The sequence below is a fragment of the Mesoplodon mirus genome, assembly GCF_964341445.2.
Source record: "Mesoplodon mirus genome assembly, chromosome: 14".
NCBI lineage: Eukaryota > Metazoa > Chordata > Mammalia > Artiodactyla > Ziphiidae > Mesoplodon > Mesoplodon mirus.
Window position 1 is genome coordinate 60,317,904 of NC_138990.1, and position 27,480 is coordinate 60,345,383.

Here is a 27,480-nt window from a genome sequence, read left to right on the forward strand (position 1 = left end):
CGTTCACAAAATATCTTTACTACATGGAATGCTTTGATATTTTCTATTCTATTTAACTAAAAAAGATGTTGATTCTGCCCCACTAAATAGAGTCCATGATCCACTAACAGGTTATAAATGCAATTTGAAAAACTACTCTAGACCAGGGGTCTCCAGCAAGAGGTATGCACACTGTGTGAATGCTCTAGGGTGAGTCAAGAAAATGTTTAAGTTTCTATTTTTAAATCTTATTCTCCAAAAAACTGCTATTTTTGGAGTATGTTTTATAATATACTTACAGTAGTACAGCTCACTGATAATGGTATGTGATCAAAATGTTTAAGACGTGATTCTTGACTCACCTGGGGTGTTTAGTAAAACACAGATTCCTGGGCCCCACGCCAGATCAGGTGAGTCAGAACCTTTGGGGTGAGTGGTGGGTTATCTGTTTATGCTACCAGAATGTGAGGCTCACCATTCTAGAACAAGCCCAATTAAAATGAAAGAATTATAATCTGTACTTTTGGGAAGTATTTCAGAGGTCTCTGTGACCAACCTCAGGATTAAAAGACTTGAAAAAGTTTTCCTTCTTTGCTTCCATCTCCTCAGTTAATCATACCCAATTCTCAACACAAAATGTTCCTCTCTTTTTTCTGCCACCCTTTCCTCCCAAATCACTGTTGTTTCAAAACACCTTTGATAATTGTGGATAGTGTTTAGATAATAATTTTCCAAGAAAACTAACTGTAGGAAAAAACCTGCACCTCCTGGATGACTTCAATGGTTATGGATGACAGGATGTTGTTCAATGTCACATTTTCCAAGTCACTAATTGAGGATGTACTGAGTATTCCAGAGATAGATAATTTAATTAGCAACTGAGTAAAAACACAAATGAGACACAATGCATTAAAAACCTGAACTTAAATGTCTCAGTGCGACTGTCCTATATCAAGACATAGAAGTGATTCAAGATCATAGATATATATGGTGTATGTGTATATCCATATATATATAGTACTTAAGTATATATATATGAATTATATATACTGTGTGTGTGTATATGTCAATAGATACAGATATATTTCCACAGACAAGTACAGTCATACACAACGTATTTTTCAAAATGCACTGAAACATAAACAGTAAACACAGCCCTATGGTGCATAACTTTAACATAACACTAATATTAACGCCAGGTTTTCCAGTGAATTCCAAGAATGGCAAACACCCATTTTCTATTCAGGATTCTAATATTCCAAAAGTGCTGTGACTTAAAAATTTTGCAGGCCAAAAGTTAGCCAGGAGAGATTATTTCAAAACTTACAATATACTAGGAAAAGGTTGACCTTTGCCATTGAAAATAAAGCTATTGATTGACTCATCAACAGGACAGGTGTACCTTCCAGAGCAGGTGACCTTGATCTTCTCCTTTCTAGGCCCTTTCTGATTAATTACTTAACTTTTGAAGGTAACTCCTTGGGGATAAGACAACAGAGTCAGTTAACTGACACAACACCAGGGAAGAAAACTTTATTCTCGTTCTGATTAACGAAGTATTTTACTCTAGGGAACTAGCCAGAGACAAAACCACTACTGCCACGAACACCAACACCACTAAACAGATTACAAAGCAAGAAGGGGAAAGAGAAAAGGTATTTAAAATTGTTGAGTACCATGTATTTTCTCTACTTCACTCTATCTCCTTCAATAACTAGAAGAAATCATTAATGTAAGATTTATTATCATCTACTCATTAGACAGAAGAAAAACCGAGGCTCAGAGATAGGAGGAAATTTTCCCACGAGCTTTCAAGTAAGATTCAAACCCTTGCCTAAGTTCAAAGCCCTTGGTATCTTCATGTATCAGGCTGCTTCCACCATAAAAGGTACACAGATCGAGTTGCTGAACAAGAAACAGAATATGATTTTAAAAACTACTTTTCTGGGGGCTTCCCTGGTGGCGCAGTGGTTGACAGTCCGCCTACCGATGCAGGGGACACGGGTTCGTGCCCCGGTCCGGAAGGATCCCACGTGCCGCGGAGCGGCTGGGCCCGTGAGCCATGGCCGCTGAGCCTGCGCGTCCAGAGCCTGTGCTCCGCAGCGGGAGAGGCCACAACAGTCAGAGGCCTGCGTACCGCAAAAAAACAAAAACAAAAACAAAAAACTACTTTTCTATATATGAATAGAATACATGAGTTGTGAGGTTACATAAGGTAAAATAAAATACACTGCAGTGTGCAGGGCTAATAAAAGTTATATTTTTTGTAGGTTAAAAACCCCCATAAAATTAGAAAACCATTTCATATAATTTTTGTGACTAGTTGAACACAATTAAGCAACTGCTACTACAATACATCATTAGAAAAATCCTAATGATAGTTGATACATTTTTTTAAGTGTGAGGTTTAATAGATGAACTAATACTTACAAATCTTTCACTTGCATTGCTTGTGTAGGATTATCCTTCATCAACAGTAAGTTTGTAAGACTGGCATAAGTTTCACTATTGAACACAATGTTTTGCTTTTTTGCTTTCAGGAAAATATTAAATGCATCTATGAAGGAAAAAAACAACAAAAAATGAGATGACATTATTCTGAAATGGCAAAAAAGGAGGGGGAAAAGCCCTAAAACAAAGCCCCAAACCCCCATATTTCTGCTTCTTTTAATACTCACTCACAATACCACTCTACAGAGACACACACTGACCAAGCAAGCAGATGTTATCACTCTTCTAATCTTTAAAAAACAAAGTGACAGTTATGAAAACTACTAATTAATCCAAATGGATGGTACCAGAAAGGGCTTCGTTTTAAAATTATTTTTCATACTAGCTCTTTAAGGTCAACAAATTATTTTCATGCCAATAAAAACTAAAAAGAGCTCTTCTGAATTTGTTTATCAAAAGATGATCCCAGTTTCCAGTTTCAAAATAAATTGCAAAATGTGTGTTAAAGTCCAAATAAACCAGGGGTATAATTTAGATTGAGGGGAGCAAAAGATTCACTTTAAAGCGATCTTGAATCTGTAAGTGGGTGGTTCCTGCGGTTAAGACTCCAACACAACAGCATTACAGTGAGTATAGCCTGTAATGCTAAAATTAGGAGATCAAATTATTTGGCTACGACAGGACTTATACAAAAACATACAATTTTCAAATATACAGATATCTAACAAGTAAACTAAGCAACATTTGTTTGACTGATTAACAGTTTTATTTCACTTGTTCACAATAACTGTCAGTGAATGAAAAGATGTTACCAAAAGAGAAGTAACTACACTTTTCAGTCACTTACTTTTCTGAAATAAAATTGCCTGGCTATAAACATCCAACTGAAACTACAATCCACACTCTGGTGTGTATAAACAAATCACAATAAAGATGGGGCATAACTGAACTATCACATAAGACCTTTTATGGATATAAAGCTCCATGTAAAGAAATATAGAACACACAAATAGGAATGAACATGATATTAACGCTCAGAAGAACATTCTGAGCTACTGTGGAGGTTTCTAAACAAGCAGAAATTATGCTTGTGTTTACAAGTTAGGGGAGTTTGAATTAGCCCTTCAAAAAACTGAAGTGACAACATCAAAAACTTAGTTAACTTTCAAGCTAAATTCAGAGAAAACAAGAGAAAAAGGTTATGATCTTAGTATTTGTATATTAACTAAGAAAAGATAGAATCTATCATTCAGTACATATGCATATATTTTCCTTTTAATAGAGTTGAGAAGTTATGATGTACTGCAATTATTGGCTACATCCCAACAAGCGTTTATAATAGTTCACTACTTTGCTGAATGAAAATACACAGTAAGTACAATTTGAATATTTAAGGTAACAAAATAATCTAGAAAAGCTTACTAGTGGTTTTCTAAAACTGTAGTCTTGAATTCAATTTTCAAAGTATTCATATTTTGCCAAGCATTCAATTCTGAGATATACACAAAAGTAACTCAAACCTCTGCAGAATTAACAGAATGAAACCAACTAGATAAATGTAAATTGTATATTAAAACTAGAAGAGGGGACTTCCCTGGTGGCACAGTGGTTAACAATCCGCCTGTCAATGCAGGGGACACGGGTTCGAGCCCTGTTCCAGGAAGATCCCACATGCCACAGAGCAACTAAGCCTGTATACCACTACTGAGCCTGCGCTCTAGAGCCCACGAGCCACAACTACTGAAGCCCGCGTGCCTAGAGCCCATGCTCTGCAACAAGAGAAGCCACTGCAATGAGAAGCCTGTGCACCGCAACAAAGAGTAGCCCCCGCTCGCTGCAAATAAAGCCAGCACGCAGCAATGAAGACCCAACACAGCCGGAAAAAATAAATTAAATAAGTAAATTTATTAAAAAAAAATTTTTTTTAACTAGAATAGGGGTATATCTTTACATTTACAATATACACTGCATTATATTTAGTTAGCTGGTTAAAATGTTTTTACTTAAATAAAAACAATTAAAAAAAGGCAATATATATGGAGCTTTGGAATCTTTAAACAGGAAATATACACTAACCTTCATTCATTTTAATCAAATCAAAATTCCATTAGAATATTTAAATAGTATTGATAATAATGAACTTTATATTTAGGTTTAAGAGATACATGGTGAAAGACTCAAGGATATATAGACTGAATATGCAACAAAGGAAAATGACTCAGAAAGAATAAAAAGTTACTCTGCAGTATTAAGAAAGCATAAGAGCTTAGCTTAATTCCTCCTTCAGACACTTCGTCAGTGTCACAAAACTTCTAGTTAAGAAATTAAAAGGTTCGGACTTCCCTGGTGGCGCAGTGGTTAAGATCTGCCTGCCAATTCAGGGGACACGGGTTCGATCCCTGGTCCAGGAAGATCCCATATGCCAGAGCAACTAAGCCCGTGTGCCACAACTACTGAGCCTGCGCTCTAGAGCTGGCGAGCCACAACTACTGAGCCCACATGCCACAACTACTGAAGCTCACGCGCCTAGAGCCTGTGCTCTGCAACAAGAGAAGCCACCGCAACGAAAAGCCCGCGCGCCACAACGAAGGGTAGCCCCCGCTTGGCACTAGAGAAAAGCCAGTGCGCACCAGCGAAGACACAACGCAGCCAAAAATAAATAAATAAATAAAATTAAAAATACAATATTAAAAAAAAGAAATTAAAAGGTTCTATAAATTTCAAAATTGATGACTTTCTACTGAAGGGAGCTCAAAACTGTCAATACGAAAATGAAAAGAAAATCTGCTGCATAATGGTTAAGTTATCATAAAGCATACTTGAAAATGTACACAAAAACTGGAGGAGTTAAAGGTAACAGTAGCATTCTATGGAGAAAAATTAACAAAAATGAAGGAAACAAAAGTAATATATGATCTGGGGAGAGTACAACGAAGTCTAAATGAAAACATCTAGAATGTGATAGGCAAGCTTGTATCAGAGGGTTCAAGATGGTCAAAGAAATTTTAAAAGTAGTCACAATAGAGGTAGGCATACCTTCAGGAAAGTTTACCACTGAAGAAAGGGAAGAAACGCAAGAAACAGGGCTCATGTCCTGCCTTCAACCTCGAGATACTGCTTAACACACACTAGTATGATGGTTAACGCCCTAATCATTTTTTGCTTTCACATAAAAATATGTAACAAATACACTTGCCAAAAAATTAATGATAATGCTATTTTCAAAGTGTAGTTTTTGAAAAAATGCACTATTTTAGTTTTTATTATGAAAAATTTCAAATGTACAGAAAAATATAAAGAATAGTGTAATAACCCCCTCCACATACCCATCACCTACACCTAATAATTAACATTTTGCCAGATTTGTTTAACCATTTTTTATGGCTTAAGTACTTTAAAATAAATTATAGAAATCTTGATTTTTTTTCCCATTTCTCAATGCTTCATTATAGATCTCAAAATTTAAGGACATTTTCCTATAAATCATAATGCTGTTATCATATCTAATAAAATGAGTGATTCCTTAATGACCCACTACTCAGTCAATATTTAAATTTTCCCAATTGTCCCAAAATGTCTTTGTTAACTTAAAAAATGAAAGAAAATAATTAATATATACAATTTAAGTTCCATCTCTACCCGAGGTCACTACTAATTTGTTGGGTTTAAATCCCATGTTGCTATCAGAAAGAAGACCCCAGTGTACACATTTACCTTTGTCTTTCTTCCTGTGGCAGGCATTCAATAGCTCTTTCTGGAGACTAACTTCTACAGGTGAGGGTGATGAAGTCAGGGAATGTGTTTCATCCTCATACCACAACTTAAAAATAAAATTATTCAATTAAACAAAAAGTGGTAAACACAACAGTGACCTTTTCAGTGTAAAGCTGGGCTAATCTATTACCTAAAGTTATAGACAAACAAAAAAATCTGTTATGCTTACAGTTAAAAACAAATTACCTCAGGTACGTCAAATGGAACCTCTTGGTTATTGTTCCTAAGGATTTCCGCTAATAACCTTAATGTCTTTCCACGAGGAATAATATTTTCTTCTTGCATTTTATTCCAGACAGCATCAGCTCTTTGCCAGTCACCATTCACTTCTGTAAAATTAAGCAGAAATTAATGAACGTACTAAATAGAATTCATGACAATATTTAGAACTATTTTTATTTGATGCTGAAGGAAGTATTCCAAACATTGCCTCCAGGGAAAGGACCAGGGTGACTGTGGACCAAAGGTAAGAAGACTTCTTTCTGTATACCTTTCTGTATCTTTTGAATTTTAAACCATAGAAATTACTTACCTATTAAAAAACAACAGAAAAAAAAACCCACACTTTATTAAGAACTTTGAAAATCATGTTGATACAAAGTTTACCTTTTTAAAGTAACTGAGAAATTGCCCACTGTTAAAATCAAAATCAGAAACAGGTAACAATTCAACTATGACCAGTAGACTTTGGAAAGACAATGGGATACACATATACAGTACAGTACACAGCCGAAGGTCTAAAATGATTGAAAGTGTGCAAATGTGTGATTTATGTCAAAAGTGACAAATCAACAAACCTTTTTCCCTTAGTTAAGTAGGGAGAATTCTGTCTCTTCTGTCAACTTGAAGAATTCCTATGTCAGTGTGTAACAGATTTCTCATAATGCCCTCAGACTAAGTAAGATCACAGGAAGTTTACTGGAAAGAAATAGGCAGCTTCCTTCATAATGAAATATCTAGTTCCTTCTACGTGGTAACCTTGTCTTCACAAATAGCAAAGACTTAAGAATCAAGACTTTATTTTTAAACATTCTAATGGGTTTTGAAAAAAGAAAAGGTCAAGCCATTTCTGCTTGTGAGAAACTAGAGCAAAATATGAAAAATGTCTTATGACACTAAATTCAATATACCTATCAGGCACTAAGAAGTACTGTTTTAAATGTGGCCTTTAAAAAAAATTTGCTAATATGAATAAGGAATATCTTAATGGTGTATGGTCAGCTCCAGGAAGAGGGTGTGTTTCAGGACACAAATGTTCCAGAAAACATGAGTAAATTTGCTTCTCAAAAATACCAAAATACTACAACACATGGAATTTTCCTAGATTTCCCTCCCACCCTAAAACTGAAAAGCTAAGCTTTTTGATAACTGACTCCTGGAAGTAAAAAACTCAAAGAGGGCCTCCCTGGTGGCGCAGTGGTTGAGAGTCCGCCTGCCGATGCAGGGGATACGGGTTCGTGCCCCGGTCTGGGAGGATCCCATATGCCGCGGAGCGGCTGGGCCCGTGAGCCATGGCCGCTGGGCCTGCGCATCCGGAGCCTGTGCTCCGCAACGGGAGAGGCCACAACAGTGAGAGGCCCGCATACCGCAAAAAGAAAAAAAAAAAAAAACAAACAACTCAAAGAACTTTCATAAGGAATATGCTGAAAGGTGGCCCAAACAGTAGAAATTAACCTAAAGTTCAGAGTGATTTTATATATACTTTGACAATAAAAATCAGCCTAATATAAAACCCTTATTAAATTTACAATCAATTTTCAAAGCAAGACTCTCATAAGCTAATTATGCTTTTCCTTCATTAAAATGTTGTCATGTAATGTAAAATTCAAGAGTAATTTTTCAAGTATGTTAACGTATAAAACTTTATACATAAAGTTTATCAAATACACTTTAGTTTATTTGATTAAATAAATTAAAAACAAAAACCCAAGCCCCCAAATCTTTAATTCTGTAGAAGGGGAAAGAGGAACCACTTTTGTTCTGTGCGAAAGGGTACTATGGACTGTGGGGGACACAGGGAAGCTTTCCAAGTGCTGGGAACAGCCCTGCTAAGGTGTTTTTTTTTTTTTTTTTTTTTTGCAGTACGCGGGCCTCTCACTGTTGTGGCCTCTCCCGCTGTGGAGCACAGGCTCCGGAGGCACAGGCTCAGTGGCCATGGCTCACGGGCCCAGCCGCTCCGCGGCATGTGGGATCCTCCCGGACCGGGGCACGAACCCATGTCCCCTGCATCGGCAGGTGGACTCTCAACCACTGCGCCACCAGGGAAGCCCAGGTGTTTTTTAAAGAGATTAATTTTTAAGCTAACATAACTATTTCAGACAGTGAAGAGGTGGATGAGGTACAACTCTGCCTTCAGACTGAAAGAACTCTGGGAAGGTAATTCTTTTTAAAAAAGCACAAACTATATGAAAAGCTTCTACTTTGGGAGGACAAGATATAACAGAGATGCACCTGCTCAAATGGACTAGCAGCTTGTAACAAGAAAAATTTTTTCAAAATACAGGTGAGAACTAGACAGTGCATACAGCATAAAACAACTGAGATATACACACTTTTTTTTTTGGAAAAAAAAAATCTTGGAAATGTACCTGGATCACAGAATACATAACAAAAATTTGAGGCAATCAAACTAGTCAGTGCCAAAATCTGCAGCCATGCTCTCACAAAGGCACAGAAGGGCCATGCCTTTCTTTCATAATATCCCTCTGGGGCTTAAAATTCCTTCAACCAAGACAACAACAATCATACTTGTTATTTGAAGAATCAAACAGCCACAAACCTGGGCTGTGTGACCAGGGAATGGGCACTCCCTCAATAATTCCATCACTTCCCTGGAACTCCCCGTGTCCTCTTTAAAGAACAAGAGCGCTGACTACTAAATGATTTGAGAACTCTTAAGCTATAAAACCAAAGATTTTTGACACTATCAGTGAATTTTACAGGAACAGACATAGTTATGGGGCTTCATTTATGGCTATCTGACCAGTGTGTACAACAGTTGGCACTTCACGTGGGGTTTCTATGGTATTTGAACTACGAGATGATAGTCATATGGATGCTGTTGTCATAAACCATGGAGCAATGTATCTTTGTCTTGTGCATGTTTCTGTAGTATGCTGTAATTCACAACAAAATAAGTGTGTGTACCTGTGTGAAAGGTACTGTTTTAAAATAAACGAGCAAAACTGCTCTTTAACAAATAAACCCAAATAATTAAATGAACTCCTTTCAAGGGTGAAAATTACATCATGAAAAAGAATGAGCTCATAAAAAATTCCAATAGGTGAAACAAATTGTTTTCTCAGAAATCCACAATCTAAAACATGGATTTTTTTTCATGTGTTACAGGGCCACATTTCATACGTCATTCCATACTGTATGTTCCTGTTCAAATAAATTGAGTCCACAGTGCTTTATTTAACATATTTAAGTAGTGGTCCAAGTCAGTGGGCAAAACGGAGGGGGCCAGGTCGCAGGAGGAGAAACCTTGCTTTTTCTTCAGAAAGGGAAGGATCAGGGTTATCACAACCACATTATTGATTTATAGCAGTATAGAAGTTGGGAAGTAAACAAACTGGGTTAAAACGTATACTTCCCTATAACGATTCCTCCAGCTTCCAGTTCCATGAGAGGCCACCCTCATGTTACCTCAGCCTCAGAGGCTCCTCAGCTAAGGAGAGGAGAGCGCCTCAGACTATTGGCTCAAATACAGAGCTGGAAGGGGGGTGTCCATCAGAACAGATAGAGGGGATTAAAGAAAAAAAAAGGGTAATAAACCTCAGAGTTTATTTATAAGAGTTCCTGCTTATCCCTAAAGGAAACTTTAAGATGTAGTTCAAAGTTGCTTTCTCTTTTCTTTCTTTTTAAAAAAGCAACAGCAAAAGGTCATCTGCAGAGGAGAAGGAAGTCCGTAAGGCTGGCTGCCTCTCATCTTTCCCTGGACTACCGCTGTACCTCATGCATCCTTACAGCTGTTCTTTCACCCCAAGGTATTGTCAGTGTTGGTTCAGGTCTAACTCTTCTGAAAAGCACTACCTTTCTATCTGCAGTGCCTACCTCAACGGCTAGCACAGTAAGGGCTTCAGAGTATTTCTGAACGAAAGTTTATATAGTCTTCTTATGGGGATGATTTTAAAGGCTGAGATTCATTTGGATATATTAGTATTTTTTTTTAGTTTGCATAAAATTAGAATTTAAGCAAGAAACAGTTCTTCAAAAGTAAGAAAAAGCAGGGGAAGGAGGGAGAATCAGCACTCAAATACAGGTTATAATCCACTAATTGAGGACTACATACCTAAAACCTAAGTTTTTAAATTCTATACATTCAACAACAACCTGAGCATTGTGTGCCAGAATCTGATCATATTCAAGCCAAAGTTTTAAGAATTACATTGTGGTATGTCAATGCAACCAACAAATGAAATGTAAATTTTACAGCAAGTCTTATTTTACATACACCATCAAGATGTAAGACAAAGCTTCCAATGATAATAAATACAAGTTCAAAAAGACAAATGAAATCACCTTATTCATTGCTGTCTATGTTAGGTGAAGGAAAACTTCCCAAAAGAAAAAAAGAATAAATCTAGATCAAATATCTATGAAGAAAAGGAAGGAAGGAAAGGAAGGAAGAAAGGTCACTGACTATTCTAAGTGTTTTTCCTCTCTACCCAAATACCCTAAGAGACTGCACAGTTCTAGAGTACTGTTTGACAATAGAGATCAAAGGTTTCAGAAAAGTTCATCACTTTTAACCCTTAATAAAAACACAAATTCAGCCTAGGGAAACAATTAAGGGTGTTAACAAAGATTAGATGCAAAGATGACTAATTCAGTGTTATTTTATAATATGGAAAACTGAAATCTATTCACTTGTCTAGCAGTAGGAGACTGGTTGAGTAAATTCTAGTATATCTGTTCAATGTAGCCATTTGTAGGTGATAAAGTGTTGAAAAACATTTGTAATATAGAACTGAGTCAAAATTATATTATAATACAATCACATTTTAAAAAGTAATTGTTCAGCAATGAGTTTGTACATCAATATGCATTTTTCTGGAAAAAGATCTATACACATGAACATGTCAATGATTACTTATTTATAGAAGTGACTCATAAATCTACTAAAGAAATTAAATTAAAAGAAAAAAAGAGAATAGTCTCTCCTCAAAAACTCCTATTAAATTCTGTGGCTATGATGAAGATTTTTCTCACCTTCTCATTATTGCAGCAAGAATGTCAGAAATTATGAAGATTGTAGGGTGTCTAGTGATACAATATAACATTTTGTGAGAAAATTCAATCTGGCCTCTACGTGAGCCTCTGTTTAAGACTCTACATTTGACAACCCCTGGAGCTTCCTCACAGCCTGATATTCCTTTCTGGCCACTGCCTTCCATAGAATAAATGTCTCAAAATGAAAACACGAGGAACAGTCAGATTACTTACTGTATAGTTTTAGCAGACTGTAGTATAGCTGGTCTCTATCACATTCAAATAGCTTCTGTGTCAGCTCCACTAATTTTTCTAGAGTTTCAACCTTAAAAATAAGATTAACAGATGGATCTAGATTGTGTAAAGGACATTTTATAGTTGACAAATATAGTTGAATAATCCTTCAAATTAGCTTTACCCAAAGGGCAGATTAACTTCACTTCAAAAGTTAAAGGACTGAGCACAACATCGTGAATGTACTTAATGCCACTAAACTGTACACTTAAAAATAGTTAAAATGATAAACTTGATGTTATATGTATTTTATCATAATTAAAAAAAATTTTAAGTTAAAGGGCTAAAGGACTCTTTGGAGTCAATAACACATGAATAATTATCTAGTTGAGGGAACCTCCACAAAGGAGCATTCTGTAGAATTCAAAGATATTTAGGCTGGAGGATTCAGTGAGTATATCTATATTTGTTAATAGGAATATTCCTCCACCCAAACTTTAAACTCCTCTTTCCCTGTGACTTTTTCTTGGCAGGATGTGAACAGATACCTGTGCTGGAGTAGAGGTAAAGTAGAAACTCCAATGGGCTCCCATCAAGTGACTCCTCTGGTCACTAACAACTGAAGCAGATTTAAATTGCCAAAGAAACAACATTAGCCTGCTCAAACCAACAAGTGGAATGAAGCAAGCTAAAATCTTCAGAGCCCCAGTAAAAATTTTTAGGGATTCCACTGGACCTCAGAAACCAGAATAAAGCTATTGCTTATTCGGAAAACAACCAAGATAAGCAATGTTGCATCTCCTGAACTCCCCAAATGCTCACAGGACATGTAGGACACTTGCTTTCTACTCACAGTTTTAGGTGAGTGAGACCAGAAATTAAACACAAACCTGATTACTTGCAATACATCTATCACAAAACCACTGAAGTCTTGTAGGCCGAGCTCTAATGCCTGGAGTCTGTAAAATAAAATAATCATATAGCACACAGTTAAGGCTTCAGCTAAATGTTAATTTTCCCTCAAAGACAAACAGTTTTCCTTCTAATGACCCTGCTTCCTCCCTGCCAAGTGGAGATACTAAAAGAAACCTATAACTTAATCCCACAATTATCAAACACCTTTAGGATTAGAACAACCTATACTTAACCAGTGTCTAGAAGATTCGGGTTATTTCAAAACGTTACTTTGTAGGTCAATTTTCATTCCATAAATCTTTAATCATTAAAAATGGCTAAGCTTTCTGTAGCTCAAAAAGAAACCTTGAAATGATGGACTAAATCAACTCCAAAATATGTGAAATTAAACACACACACACACACACACAACTTCAGAGATCCCAATAGATTCAGGAAGCAAAAACTATTAATATGTTATGTTGACTTATTAACAATTGTCACAATGATAAAACCAATGGCTTTTTAAGAAACATGCTTTGTAAAACTCAGTGATAAAAGTATTCTGATTACAACACGTTTGCCTAGTATCTAAAACTAAACGTTTAAAGAGCTAAGTACTAAAAACAAGCTAAGTACTTAAAATTAGTTCATAGTCTTAGTTTATTTCAGTAATTGAGATGTGTGTTATAGCCTCAATTAGGAATTACTAAGGTTTAGTCAATAACTCTGGCTTCAAAACAATTACTTTACAATTCTGGATACTGAAATAAAAGACAAAACACTTCACATATAATTCCAAGGATCTGTCACTCTACCTCCAGTATTTTCATCATCTGTAATAGGGCTTCCCTATTAAATACTACATTTCAATCTCAGCATTACGATAAGAAAACAACATACTCATTACCCTGGCTGCTCCAGTCCAGAGGACATACATTTACTGCCTTCTCCACTCAGTTTTGTGGATGACACCAGGCAACTCTCAAATCTGATCTCTTATTTATAAGTCCTCATTACTTTTTATTTCTTAAAAATAGTATTGTAGGGGCTTCCCTGGTGGTGCAGTGGTTAAGAATCCGCCTGCTAATGCAGGGGACATGGGTTCGAGCCCTGGTCCGGGAAGATCCCACATGCCTTGGAGCAACTAGGTTCGTGCACCACAACTACTGAGGCTGCGCTCTAGAGCCCGCAAGCCACAACTACTGAGCCCGCATGCTATAACTACTGAAGCCCATGCACCTAGAGCCCGTGATCCGCAACAAGAGAAGCCACCGCAATGAGAAGCCCACACACCACAACGAAGAATAGCCCCCACTCGCCGCAACTGGAGAAAGCTTGTGCAGAGCAACGAAGACCCAATGCAGCCAAAAATAAATTAAATAAATAAATTTAAAAAATAGTATTGTACAATGTTAAATTAAAAACTGAAACAAGGGCTTCCCTGGTGGCGCAGTGGTTGAGAGTCCACCTGCTGATGCAGGGGATGAGGGTTCGTGCCCCAGTCCGGGAAGATCCCACATGCCGCGGAGCGGCTGGGCCCGTGAACCATGGCCGCTGAGCCTGCGTGTCCGGAGCCTGTGCTCCGCAACGGGAGAGGCCCGTGTACCGCAAAAAAACAAAAAACAAAAACCAAAAAACTGACACAAGAACTAACATCTCAGAGCTTTGGTAGAATGACAGAAAAATTGGTACAGAAGAAGTTGTATAAGTGTTCTCATTCTAACTGTGCAAGTACCCACATTTTGCGATACACGAAATAAATGCTGAATAAATTAACTGTTGATATATATTCTCAAACATCATTAATATTTACATTTGTACCCAATTTCTACTCAAGGATTTTCTCACATTATCTGTTTTGTTTCACATGCATTACATTGAAAATGAAGCCAACATCAAATGTACACAAAAAGCCCTTGAAAAAATACTAGATAATCCTCTTTAAAACATGGCAAAATGCAAGAGCTACATTCACTTATAACCTTCAATATTATGGCTCATCCAAATGCCAATGATCTGACTAGCACAACTTTTATGGCAAACTCTTCCTTTTTGTGGCTGATTAATCTGCCTGTCACTGGCAGGACAACTGACTTATACGGCAGATATTCCTATTCTTCATTTTGAAATTGAGAACTGTTTTCACAAATAAATCTCAATCATCAAAAGAACATCTAGGTCAGATTAACTAAATCTCCTAGGCTTCTGTAATAGTCTACATTTCTGGCTTATCTCTTAACATCTTATTGAATTTTAAACATTGCAAATTTAAAGTAAAAATGAAAAATGTAATAAAACATGGAGAAGAATAGAATTTTAATTGGGATGCTAAATATAGCTTATCCAAAACCAGTTACTGCTTAATTAAAACAATGAACTCAACTCTTAATTTTTCCTGTTTTTGTTACATACAATCTATTTAATAGACAGTAAGGATAAAGTAATTACTGTAATTAAAAAAAAACAAAAAGGTACTTCCCTGATGGCACAGTGGTTAAGAATCCGCCTGCCAATGCAGGGGACATGGGTTTGATGCCTGATCCGGGAAGATGCCACATGCCACAGAGCAACTAAGCCCATACACCACAACTACTGAAGCCCGTGTGCCCTACAGCCCGTGCGCCGCAACTCCTGAGCCCATGCGCCTAGAGCCCGTGCTCTGCAACAAGAGAAGCCACCGCAATGAGAAGCCTGTGAGCACTGCAATGAAGAGTAGCCTCCACTCGCCACAGCTAGAGAAAGCCCGCACGCAGCAACGAAGACCCAATGCAGGCAAAAATAAAAACACACAAACAAAAAAACACCAAAACCAAAATACAGCATGTTTGTTTCCACCTGGGTTAATGTGCTTCAAAACACTCTTTGTGCAGTTCCAATTCAGTACTAGGTTCACTTGTATAAGAAAAAAAGTAATCCAAAATAAAATAATAATTTTCATTAATTTCATTATATTACTTTGATGTAAATTTGTTGTTATAATAGGCTTCGATGTATATTAGTGAAAATAGATATCAAGTAATTATTACCTTTAAAGTGAAAACAAATGAAGATTCTTCTACTTCAAACTCTATCTCAAAGGCAATCATTTTAAATTTAACTAAAATAGTGATTTTTACCTGCTCTGAGTTTTCTTACCACTACTGCTAGAAATGGAAAATGGAAAACAAACAACTACTCTGGCTTCATGTCCTTTAGCTGGAGTAGTAGGAGGAAAATCAAGTGCACGAGGTGTATGGGACAAACAAAAACAGCAAGAACACAACTACTTATCCCCACAGCCAGGAGAGCAAGGAGAAAAGGGGGGACCATGGAAATTATTAAACCTTTCAATAATTGTCCTTTTCTGTAAAATCTCCAGAGACAGACTTAAGGACCATGGTCTAGTAAGGAGGAAAATATGTCTGAGCAAGTCAAACTAACAGTTTAACTATCATTAACTAAATATGATCCAGGTGTTACAGAAAATACTAAGTAAACTAACTCATGGGAGGGGGGTATGAATTTGCATGAGAACTGACTGACATCTCTTGAAATTCGAGGGCTGGAGGGGGAAACTAGCTCTAAAATCCCTTCTTTATATATAAGATCCATTCTGGCTTATTAAGGAAGGCAAATTAGGATAAAACCCTGAATTTGATCTATTAAAGAACAAAGGGAAGAGGAACAAAGGTTGGGAGACTGCTGTAATCCAAACTTTTGGTCCTAAAGGCAAAGTCATAAAAAGAAGGGTTTTGCCCCCTGAGAAGACAGCAAACTTACTCTGGCTGAAGTGTGACGGAAGGGTAATAGCAGATAAGACGAGAGGGAAAAGTCAAGAAAGAGTAAGTTTGGAGAAACGATAAGTTGTTTTGGTGGTTCAGATATTAAGGGTCGAGAGATCATGGAGGTTGTACCGAAATACATAAACATATCAAATAAACACATCCTACACCTTAAACTTATGAAATGTTATATCGTATCTCAATTTTTAAAAAAGAGAGATCATGGAGGTAGAAATAGTGTAAGGGAACCAACAGAAAATGTGAAATCAGGACGTGATTTCAAATTCCATGACTACTACTAACTAAATAAGCTCCACACTCACACCCTGAACTGAATGAAGTTTCATTGCCCTAATTACTTCTCAGAGTTGTTATGTGAGGCTCACAAGAAGATGTACATGAATCATTTGAGAATATAAAAATGTTACCAATATTGGTTAACTTGTAATCTAGGTTTGAACCTCAAGGGATGAGGTTAGAAAAAGAAATGCTAAATAAGTTTAAAGCAGACTCTTTACTCATCGTTGTGTTTGTATCCTGAGAACTTAGTGCCTGGCACATGGCAGGCAATCAGTAAGTGATTACTGAACTGCTCAAAGGGTTAAGAATAAAATTAAATAATATAATTCTTTATAGAAACCTTTAATATGGTTATTTAACTTTTTGTACTTGTTTTTATCATCTCTCCCTGGACTTAATCTCCAGTCTTAATACACAAAATGAATGATCTAAACTGTTAATTTATTTAAATGACCTGCAACACTTCTTTCCTGGGAGGTGAATGAAGTACCTTAAAAGACACTTGGCCGAAAGAATGAAGTCATTTTTTTTAAAAAACAAAGAAATACCGCTCTATTTTATCATAATTTCTAGCAAAAGAGCATGGGACTAGAACTCAGGAGGCCTGGGTTTTAGTCCAAATCTTTGCTACTATGAGCCATAAAAGAGGTACCATCTATAAAAACATGACAAAATTTCTAGGCCTTTGCACAGACTGTGCCCTCTAAGTGAAATGCTTTTGCTCCCACTCTTTACGTGGCTGGCTCCCAGTTCATCCTGTAGTTCTCATCCCAAACATCACTTCCTCAGAAAGATCTAGTCTGAAACAGATGCTTTCTACAGCACTCTCTGTTACAGCAATTATTGCATTTTATGGATTCATCTTTTTAAGGTCTATCTTTAGAACAAAACTGTAAGATGTGAGCCATAATTTATTGAAGGGCAGGAGGGAGGGAGGGAAGAAGGGGAAATTGGTCAAACTGGGAAGCCATTCAAATATTATCAACCACCTTAGTTAGAGGACTTTTAGGTTATAAAATCTGCCAATGCCAACTTATAAGGAAGGGTTCATGATGGGAGACGCTGTATCAGATCTAAGTTACAGCTTAGTTTCTCTCAGTTCAGAGCTTAGATGATCTTATGTCTCTGTTAATTCACCACACCTTCTGCTAATTAAGGTCACTATCCTGTAATTATTAGATATCATTTGAGATGACTGAGTAAAGTGTCTTAAAAACCCCTACAACAGGGCTTCCCTGGTGGCGCAGTGGTTGAGAGTCCGCCTGCCGATGCAGGGGACACGGGTTTGTGCCCCGGTCTGGGAAGATCCCACATGCCGCGGAACGGCTGGGCCCGTGAACCATGGCCGCTAAGCCTGCACGTCCGGAGCCTGTGCTCCGCAATGGGAGAGGCCACAACAGTGAGAGGCCCGCGTACCGCAAAAAAAAAAAAAAAAAAAAAAAAAAAAAAAATCCCTACAACCACTATCCTAATTCAGATCCTATTAATCTCACTGTCCCAAACCCCCTTTCATCTATCACATATTCTTCTGCTAGTATAAATTTCTTTCTAACACTGCTGAGAGTTCACTGTCTTCCGCATGAACTCAAGCCTGCTTATTCTGATTTTGAAGGGTCTCTGGGAACAATCTACCCTTACAAAATACTTCCTATAAATCCTATACCCCAGGATAAAAGAACTATTTAAGAAATCAAAAAGAAATAAAACTGTCTTTGTTTGCAGATGACAAGATATTATACGCAGAAAGTCCTAAAGACTCCACTAAAAAACTATTAGCACTAATCAACGGATTCAGTAAAGTTGCAGGATACAAAATCAACATATAGAAATCAGTTTCATTTCTATCCACTAACAACAGAATATCTGAAAAAAAATAAAATACCATTCACAAGATGATCAAAATGATTAAAAAAAAAACCTAGGTATAAATTTAACCAAGGTTGTGAAAGATCTGTACACTGAAAACTATAAGACTTTGATGAAAGAAACTGAAGACATAAATAAATGAAAAGATACCCCATGTTCATGGATCAGAAGAATTAATATTGTTAAAATGTCTATACTAGCCAAAGCTATCTATAGAGTCAATGAAACCCCTATTAAAATTCTGAATGGCATTTTTCACAGAAATAGAAAAAACAATCCTAAAATTTTTATGGAACCACAAAAGATCACAAATATCCAAAGCAGCCCTGAAAAAGAACAAAGCTGGAGGCATCACACTTCCTATAACTACACTACAAAGCTATAGTAATCAAACAGAATAGTACTGGCATAAAAACAGAAGCAAAGACCAATGGAACAGAATCAGAAATAAACCTTCATATATATAGTCAACTAATATTTGACAAGGGAGCGAAGAATACTCAACAGGAAAAGGATAGTGTCTTTAATAAATGGTATTGGGAAAACGAGATAATCACATGCAATAGAATAAAATTAAACCCCTATCTTTCACCACTTAACAAAAATTAACTTGCAATGGATTAAAGACTTTAACATAAAGCCTGAAATCATAAATCTCCTAGAACAAAACACAGGGAAAAGCTCCCTGATACTGGTCTTGGCAACAATTTTTTGGATAAGACACAAAAGCGTAAGTGAAAAAAGCAAAAATAAATAAGTGGGACTACATCAAACTAAAAAGCTTCTGTACAGCAAAAGAAACAATCAACAAAATTAAAAGGCAACCTATGAAATGGGAGAAAATATTTGCAAGTCATACATACACATACACACACCACGCACTATTCAGCCATGAGAAAGAAAGAAATTCTGCCATTTGCAACAGTGAAGATGGACCATGAAAGCATTATGCTAAGGAAAATAAGTCAGACAGAGACACGGAAAGACTGTATGATATCCCTTACATGTGAAATCTAAAAAAGCTGAACTCCTAAAAACAGTGCATAGAATGGTGGTTGCCAGGGTCTTGGGGTGGGGAGAAACGGGGAGATGTTGGTCAAAGGGTACAAACTTCCAGTTCTAAGACGAACAGGTACTGGGGATCTAACATACAACATGGCAGTTATACTTAACAATACAGCGTGCACATATACACACACACAACACACACACACACACACACACACACTCATATACTTGAAAGATGCTAAGAGTAGATCTTAAATGTTCTCACCACAAAAAAGAAATGGTAATTACATGAGGTAATGGAGGTGTTAACTAACACTACAGTGGTAATCATTTTGCAATATATAAGCACATCAAACCAACAGGCTGTACACCTTAAACATACACATGTTAAATGTCACTTGTATCTCAATGAAGCTGGAGAAAAAAAGGAACTACTTAGAGACTTCCCTTTTCTACTTCTTTGTTCTACCTCTAATACCTTTAATACATTGCCCAACCCTATCAAACTCTCAAATGTGAACAGTACTTACCACATCCATCAAGCCACACCCTAAACCGCATTTTCTCAATAAAATCTTACCTAATTTCCTACACTGGGAATAACTTTCTCTCTTGAACTCTCAGAACTATTTGTATTTTCCTTACAGCAGTCAACACTTCTCAGTCTTATACAGACATTATCTTCATGTATTAATCTCACATTAGCTCCTTGAGGGTGGATGTAAATCTTATTTACTTTTCTCTCTTTCTTTTAGTAGAAAAATAACACTCTTTCTGAGTATATATACAATAAGAATACATATGCTCATTACTGAAAACTCAGAAAATACAGAAAAGTATATAGCAAAATACCAGCTATAATCCCACCCTCCTGCAATAATCCATGGGTAGAAAATACAGAACTATGTTAAAACGTATTATATATATGTATACCAACTCATTTTAAAAACACAGGTCATATTATACACTGAATCTTGTCTCTTTCTTTCTTTAATTTAATGAGACCATTTTTATGACTTGGTTTATCTTATGTCCCACAGTGTTTCAAATACAAAGAAGCTTTATTGTATATTTTGCTTTGGAAATTCAACCCTAGTGAATCTACCCATTGATAAGACACTATTGTGTTTTGGGGAGTAATAAAAATGTTGCTCAGTATTTATAATATTCTTTCATATGGTGATACAGTCCTAGTTTATTAATTTTCATTACTTTTAATATTTCCAATAATCCTTAGAAAACCACAAGAGAGAACTCCAGGTCTTGAATTTTAATAGTCAAAAAATCAAGTTCCCACTTTAATTCAACTCCAACTAACCGTTAAAAAAAAAAAAAAAACCCTAAAAACGTGCTTCAGTATATTTCCATATATTGCACACCCTGCTGTCCTACCCTAGGGTACTGCAGAGGGATTCTGTAAAGCTATTCTGTATCCTTTAAGCAATTCTGTACACATTCACTATAAAAACTGTGTCATCAGTAGACAGCCATTCCTAAGTGATTACACTCAGTGATGTTGTACATTGGCAAAGCTTTAAAGTAATTAAGATGCAGCCTCCTCTCACCTATTCATGTGACAAACATGCACCTTATGCTAAGCATCATATTGTGAATTATGTGGGATGAAGAAAACACAATCTCTACCTTTAAGGGGCAAAGAGAATTAATAATATTGATTACTACCATAATCCAGGAAACACGCAAGCTGCTTTACATACATTATGTGATTGAATCTTAAAGGAAGATACTATATTCCCTTTTAGAGATGAGGAAGCTTAGAAAGGTTTAGTAACTTATTATCACATTAGCAAGTAGATGACAAAAGGAGAACCCACTCTTATGCCTTTTGTGCTTCCTATTATGTCTTGTTTATTACACAAAGAGAGGCACATGATTTCCTGCTGTAGAACCTCTAATCACTATTATCTGAATACCTGAGCTTTATTTCTGCCCTAATACTGATAACATGCATACAGAGTACAGAACTCAACAGGCAGACAGCTTCCCTCATTTTCAGATACATACACTGTGCACTTTCGATGAGAGAATTTATAACATTTTCTAGAAAATACAAATGAACTACTCGAGCTACAGAAGCACCTGTCCAAGACAGCATGCTCCACACTTCCCTCCGACAGGAGGACAGATTGAGTTAAAGACAGACAGAAAGATAAGAAAGTTCTGAATTAATTTGTCCTCCTTTTTCTTACTAGACTTTTCTTTGAAAAATGTCAAGAGAAACTAATAATTTTCTGGGATGTGTGCCTGTATTTTCAAATCCGTTATAAGCAGTCATCAACATAAAATCAAGGAGGCCAAACACCACCTTTGTCTCGTCCACCATGGGCACTTTTGGGAAAAGACATGGAGTAACAGTAAAGTATATCTGAGAGAAAAATGATTACTGATGTATTTACAAGTTTATTTTACTCACATTAAAAGTAATATTTCTTAAGGCGATGGGTCCATCTTCTCTGAAATGATTTTTTTTTAGTAGATACAGAATTGTTTAATAGTGAAATTAATCACAATTTGGACAGACTTTATCATTGCCCTTTGACTTATCAATTTCAGTAAGCAAAATTTCAATCAAGCCTAGATAAAATATACTAATGAATTTCAGTAAGCAAAATTTCAATCAAGCCTAGATAAAATATACTAATCCTAAATAGCCCAGGTTTGTCACCTACCATTTCCCGTAAGCTGCTTACCATAGTGAAAAAAAAAGAAAATTTAAATTAAATGCCAAACACTTGCAGACAGCACTTGTTTGGCTGATTAACTTATAGACAAGCATTACAAATAAATCTGAGGCTGGTCTGCAGCAAATTAAATTCCACTGCTTTTAAGAACAAAGAATTCCTTGGCAAAGAGGATTAGCAACTTTACACCCAGGAATGCCAGTTTAATTTAATTGTTCCACAATCCAAGATTTAATATGCAAATATCATTTTGATATATAACAGCGAATTTAACAAAGTGAAGAAACAAATTCAATATACAACCAGGCTGCCTTTTCTGAACTGTAATTATATACAATAAAGAAGCTGGCCGAGTCTCCCCCTCTCACCCCACATTATTGGGACTGAATTATATTAACATGAATCAGAACGTGTAATTAAAGGTTAAAATTTGTAAACATATTCTAATTAAGAGTCTAAATAGCTGTACAATTAGAATACTGTAGTTAAAATCATACCTCAATGATCTTCTTGGCCTCTTTGTAATTTCCTGTTTGTAGGAAGGCAAAGAAGAGATCATACAGCATAGTCATTTCACCTTGTTCTTGGCTCACAAAGTCCATTGCTAGAGAGGAAAGAAGAAAATATATTAGAAGACAAAATATAGACTAACACTATATCACTTGAAGAGTTCTGAACAAATGCAAGAAAACTTTAAAACAAATATTTAGAATAAAGGTTATAGCTAAATCAACCAACTTTCTGTCACATTCCTTATGTAACAGCATACATTTATGACATTAAGTACCTGTGACTAGCTTCAAAGAGAATTGGTGAGGATAAGGTTGAAAATCTCACAAAGGCAGATCATCAAGAAGCGGAGCAAAAAATAACAAGAGGGGGGCTTCCCTGGTGGCGCAGTGGTTGAGAGTCTGCCTGCCGATGCGGGGGACACGGGTTCGTGCCCCGGTCCGGGAAGATCCCACATGCCGCGGAGCGGCTGGGCCCGTGAGCCATGGCCGCTGAGCCTGCACGTCCAGAGCGGAGCCTGTGCTCTGCAACGGGAGAGGCCGCAGCAGTGAGAGGCCCGCGTACCACACAAAAAAAAAAAAAAAAAAAAAAAAAGAGGGGTGACTTTTCAAAATAAAGTTACTAAAATCAAGTACATTTATAATGTTAAAAATCTACCTGATATTTTTCAACTCAGAAGTGTAACAAAGTTTCTCTGGATGTGCTTGCCTTCCTGTTAAATTTTCTCTTCATAGCAACACATTAAGATTAAATAAGCAAGAGGGGAAAAAAGAAAACTAACAACACTAACGTAATAGAAGGTGACTAACCTTTCTGAATTAGATCAGTCTCGCCTTTCTCTATCAGTTTACATAGGACATCATGAATCCTTGGTAGTATTTTATACTTTTCATAGCAGTCAATCGTGACTTCAAGAGCAGTAGGTAAGTCATCCCTTGGAAACATCAAAATGTTAACAATGAATAAAATATATCTAATTAATTTGAGAGCTATACAATGACCAGTCAAAAGGTACACGAGTAAGTTTTATTTAAGGTAGAATACCACGAAGCCAAATTGGAAAAAAAAAATACAAGAAACAATCCTTATATAAAAATCAATGTTCAGAGTACAGACATCATTAGTGGTTCCCTGTTTTCCCTGCTTCAACTTTTATTATTTTGCTTGCTAAATGGCACTTTTTAAAAAGTCCAAAAGATGAAGGCATTCTCTCAGATTATATATAAATTGCTATAAGAATGCATTATTCTAAAAACAAGGACTACTGTCAAATATTTTTTCCAACCACTTTGTGTTTATGGTCCTCAATAATTCCAGATTTGGGAAACTTTATTAAATGTCCATCAACAGTCATCAAGAACTTTTCAAGCACTTTCACCTTTCTCGTCATATGTTTCATACTGCTGCTTCTCCAGATAAGGAGGAAGTAACTTTTTTAAATTTACTTTTGGCTGCGTTGGGTGTTTGTCACTGAGCGTGGACTTTCTCTAGCTGTGGTGAGCAGGGGCTACTCTTCATTGCAGTGCATGGGCTTCTCATTGCTGTGGCTTCTCTTGTTGCAGAGCATGGGCTCTAGGCACTCGGGCTTCAGTAGTTGTGGCACACGGGCTTCAGTAGTTGTGGCACACGGGCTTAGTTGCTCTGCAGCATTTGGGACTTTCCCGGACCAGGGCTCAAACCCGTGTCCCCTGCATTAGCAGGCGGATTCCTAACCACTGTGCCACAAGGAAGTCCCAGGAAGAAGTAAATTTAGGATTCATACATATAGAAACTTACTGTTGCTTAACCTAGGATATTCTTAGGGTTGGTGAATTCTAGAACTCTTTAAAAGTTTTTCATTAGAGGGTAAGCTTTTAAAAATTATTTCCAACTATAAAATCAAAGCTTCTCTTATGTGGTTAATTAATTAAAATAAAAAGGTATTTTCATTAAGTCCATTTATTAAATAAGAGTGTAGAAACACATTCTTGTGTCCTCAAAACCTACTGTTTCCCTTGGAAAATGACAGTATGAGAAATTATTAAGCCCTTGAAAAAGCTGTAGAGATTATGTGATCCAATTCTACTTGCCACCTTCCTTTATTTTTAAATAGATGAGGTAATTAAGGCATCTAGAGATTGACTGATTAGCCTAAGGCCACCAGGTAAACAGAGAAAGGCACTGTCATCAGGTCCCTGGACACCCCCCTTTCAGTTGAGTACATCTAATTATACATTATGCTCTATTAAAAGCAATGTTGTTTGTTTAACCTAATAAGGTGGTGTAATATGGAATAAGAAATTAAAGATTTTTGAAAAGAAAGTATGAAATGTATTAAAAAAAGAAGCATGGTTAGAGACATGGACCAAAGTATAAGTAGCGATAACGGTGACAATCTTTGTGGAGAAAACACATTTCTCTCATATGTGCAACAGTTTTCAAAAGGAAGAAAGCCTTTTAAAATTTTCCATCGAAGCCCTAACATTTTGGTTCATTATACAAATGTTATGTTGCCCTAGATTGAATTACTATTTTATCTAGATTAAGATTTTAAACTGTACTAAAAAGTAAAATATCATGAAGGAGCATTAATTTTACTACAATAATATTGACACAGTGAAAATGAACCTATCCTGATGGAACTCTACCTTATCCCCTTACTGAGCCCTGTTTACAGTGCATCTTCCGGCACCCCACAGAGTCATTTGAATTTTTGTCATTTGGGGTGAAGACTAAATTACAGGTTAATTTCAAAACTGCAAGTAGATGTTGCAGGCTAGATTACTGTCATACAAGAGAAATGCTACAATAGCTACCACATATGATATAAAGCTTTATATAATCAGTATTTTCCCTTGCTTCAGATACAAGTTCAGTTATTACCTTTTTACAATTCCATTTAATGGAAAACTACCAAAATATTTTTAAGAGAAAAACTAACACACACTGATTTTTAAAAAGCAGTACAATTTGCTTTTTCAGATCAATTCCCAAACTAGGATAATATTGTCTCAATTGTATTTTCCCTACATTAGGTCAAAGCTATCAATAAATGAGTGAATAATTGTTCTGTCAATCAAAGAGACATGTTAATAGTCTTTGGTCTCCAAATATATGCTTCTGAAGATTATACATGCTCAGAACAACAACAGAAAAGACAAGTATAGCAAAATGGAAATAATTCATATATATTTGTTAGTAATTTTAAGTAACAATGTCACTGACCCCAGGTTGCCAACAAAATGAATTAGAAATCTATAGTGAAACATTTCGTACAAAGTGTGCTTACTGATGACAGAAATGAACTAAGGTCTAGTCATTTCTTTTCAGTCCTTATTATCTACATTCTGACTTGTGTTTGGTTGGATCACGTCACTTTAAAGAGATAAAAATGTCCACTCCTCATATGATTTGATGTCATCATTAATCTTTCCTATTAAAGCTTGAAAACTTTGGGTGAGGGAAATGAAAAATATGAGAAAGTATATAAAATTCACATTACTGTGAAAATAGTTGTATACTCATAGGACTTTTGAATTTCATTCCCAATTGATAAGTACTACATGCAGCTTGGCTACATCAGTGTGACACACTTCTAGAAGTGGTGATGAAAGCAGATTATCACAACAGTTGAACTCAAGGACCTTTGGGTTCCCTCCCAGTTCTAATACTCTAAGTTCTATGAACTTGAGCTTGTTAGGTTCATCATCTCAAATGTTTCACACCAGCAGAAAAAATCATCACATGAAAATACCACTTATATTAGGCTGGATGAAATCAGTAAGTGCAGTAAAATATCAAATGGAAAAAGGTGGAAACTGCCTTATACCCAAAATGTGGGGGAAGATTTATCAATCAGTGTAATTCTAGTTTCTGTGACCTAAAATGATTCTGTGATTTCCTTTGTATACTTTAAAACACTAGAACTGATTTAAAACTCTACTCTAAAATAACAATAATCTTTTGAAGAAATCTTGTTGAAAACATTAATTCTGGATTCAAAACTTACTCCGTGCTTATTTCAGTATACACGCATAATTCCTAAAGCTTTATATACAAACGGGTCACAAATTTTTAAAAGTCCAATCCTGATAAAAGTTTAGCCACTGCTTTCACAAACCTCAAATACTACTAAGTGAAAATCAACTCTATAACATACTATCATCTCTAAGAAAAATCCACTCTGATATTTTCAACGACTAGACACCCTCCCAAAGTATTTCAATGATATACATAAAGTGATTTTCATAAATAAAACTATATATGCTAATAAAAAGTAATCATTTAAAAATATTTTTGATTGATGTAAGTTAACTCAACATAGCCTTAATCAAAATCCTGGGAGCCTATGAAATAAAAACAGAAGAGTGGAAAGGAAAATTCTGTAATTCCAAATTTTAAGAACACACATATATATAATAGACTGAGTCCAATAAGAACATGGCAAATCTGATGTTACCTCTTGTGTTAGTCCTTATTATGAAATGAAGGTATGCTTTACGTCACTGACAGAAAAACAAACCCTGGACATAACATTTATGAGGCTGATCATAAAACTATCTACTTAAAGGTACCAGAAAACAAAGTCCTCCTAACTCAAATTCCTTTATATATAACTGTAAAAGTCACAAGTGTGTTTCATACAATCTTGAACAAGAACAACCAGTGACAACTATCTACCTATTGGTAGCTTTAAACTTAGTCTCCTTACCTATAGAAAATAACTTCCAATTTAATCAAAATTTTAAATGACAAATATTAATTTTTTAATTGGAATAAAGTGCTTCAACATTATGCATAAAGTG

At 36.1% G+C, this 27,480-nt stretch overlaps 1 protein-coding gene across 1 annotated transcript in view; it reads right to left on the minus strand.

The window, feature by feature from the left end:
* LRPPRC (leucine rich pentatricopeptide repeat containing) overlaps window positions 1-27,480 on the minus strand; it is a 104,668-nt gene that overhangs the window by 18,622 nt on the left and 58,566 nt on the right. The window contains exons 24-30 of the mRNA XM_082643124.1: window positions 23,506-23,630; window positions 22,684-22,790; window positions 12,543-12,611; window positions 11,653-11,743; window positions 6,391-6,533; window positions 6,145-6,250; window positions 2,410-2,536 (exon numbers count right to left, since the gene is read on the minus strand). Coding sequence (XP_082499250.1) covers window positions 2,410-2,536; window positions 6,145-6,250; window positions 6,391-6,533; window positions 11,653-11,743; window positions 12,543-12,611; window positions 22,684-22,790; window positions 23,506-23,630 — 768 coding nt within the window. The remainder of the gene's footprint in view (window positions 1-2,409; window positions 2,537-6,144; window positions 6,251-6,390; window positions 6,534-11,652; window positions 11,744-12,542; window positions 12,612-22,683; window positions 22,791-23,505; window positions 23,631-27,480) is intronic.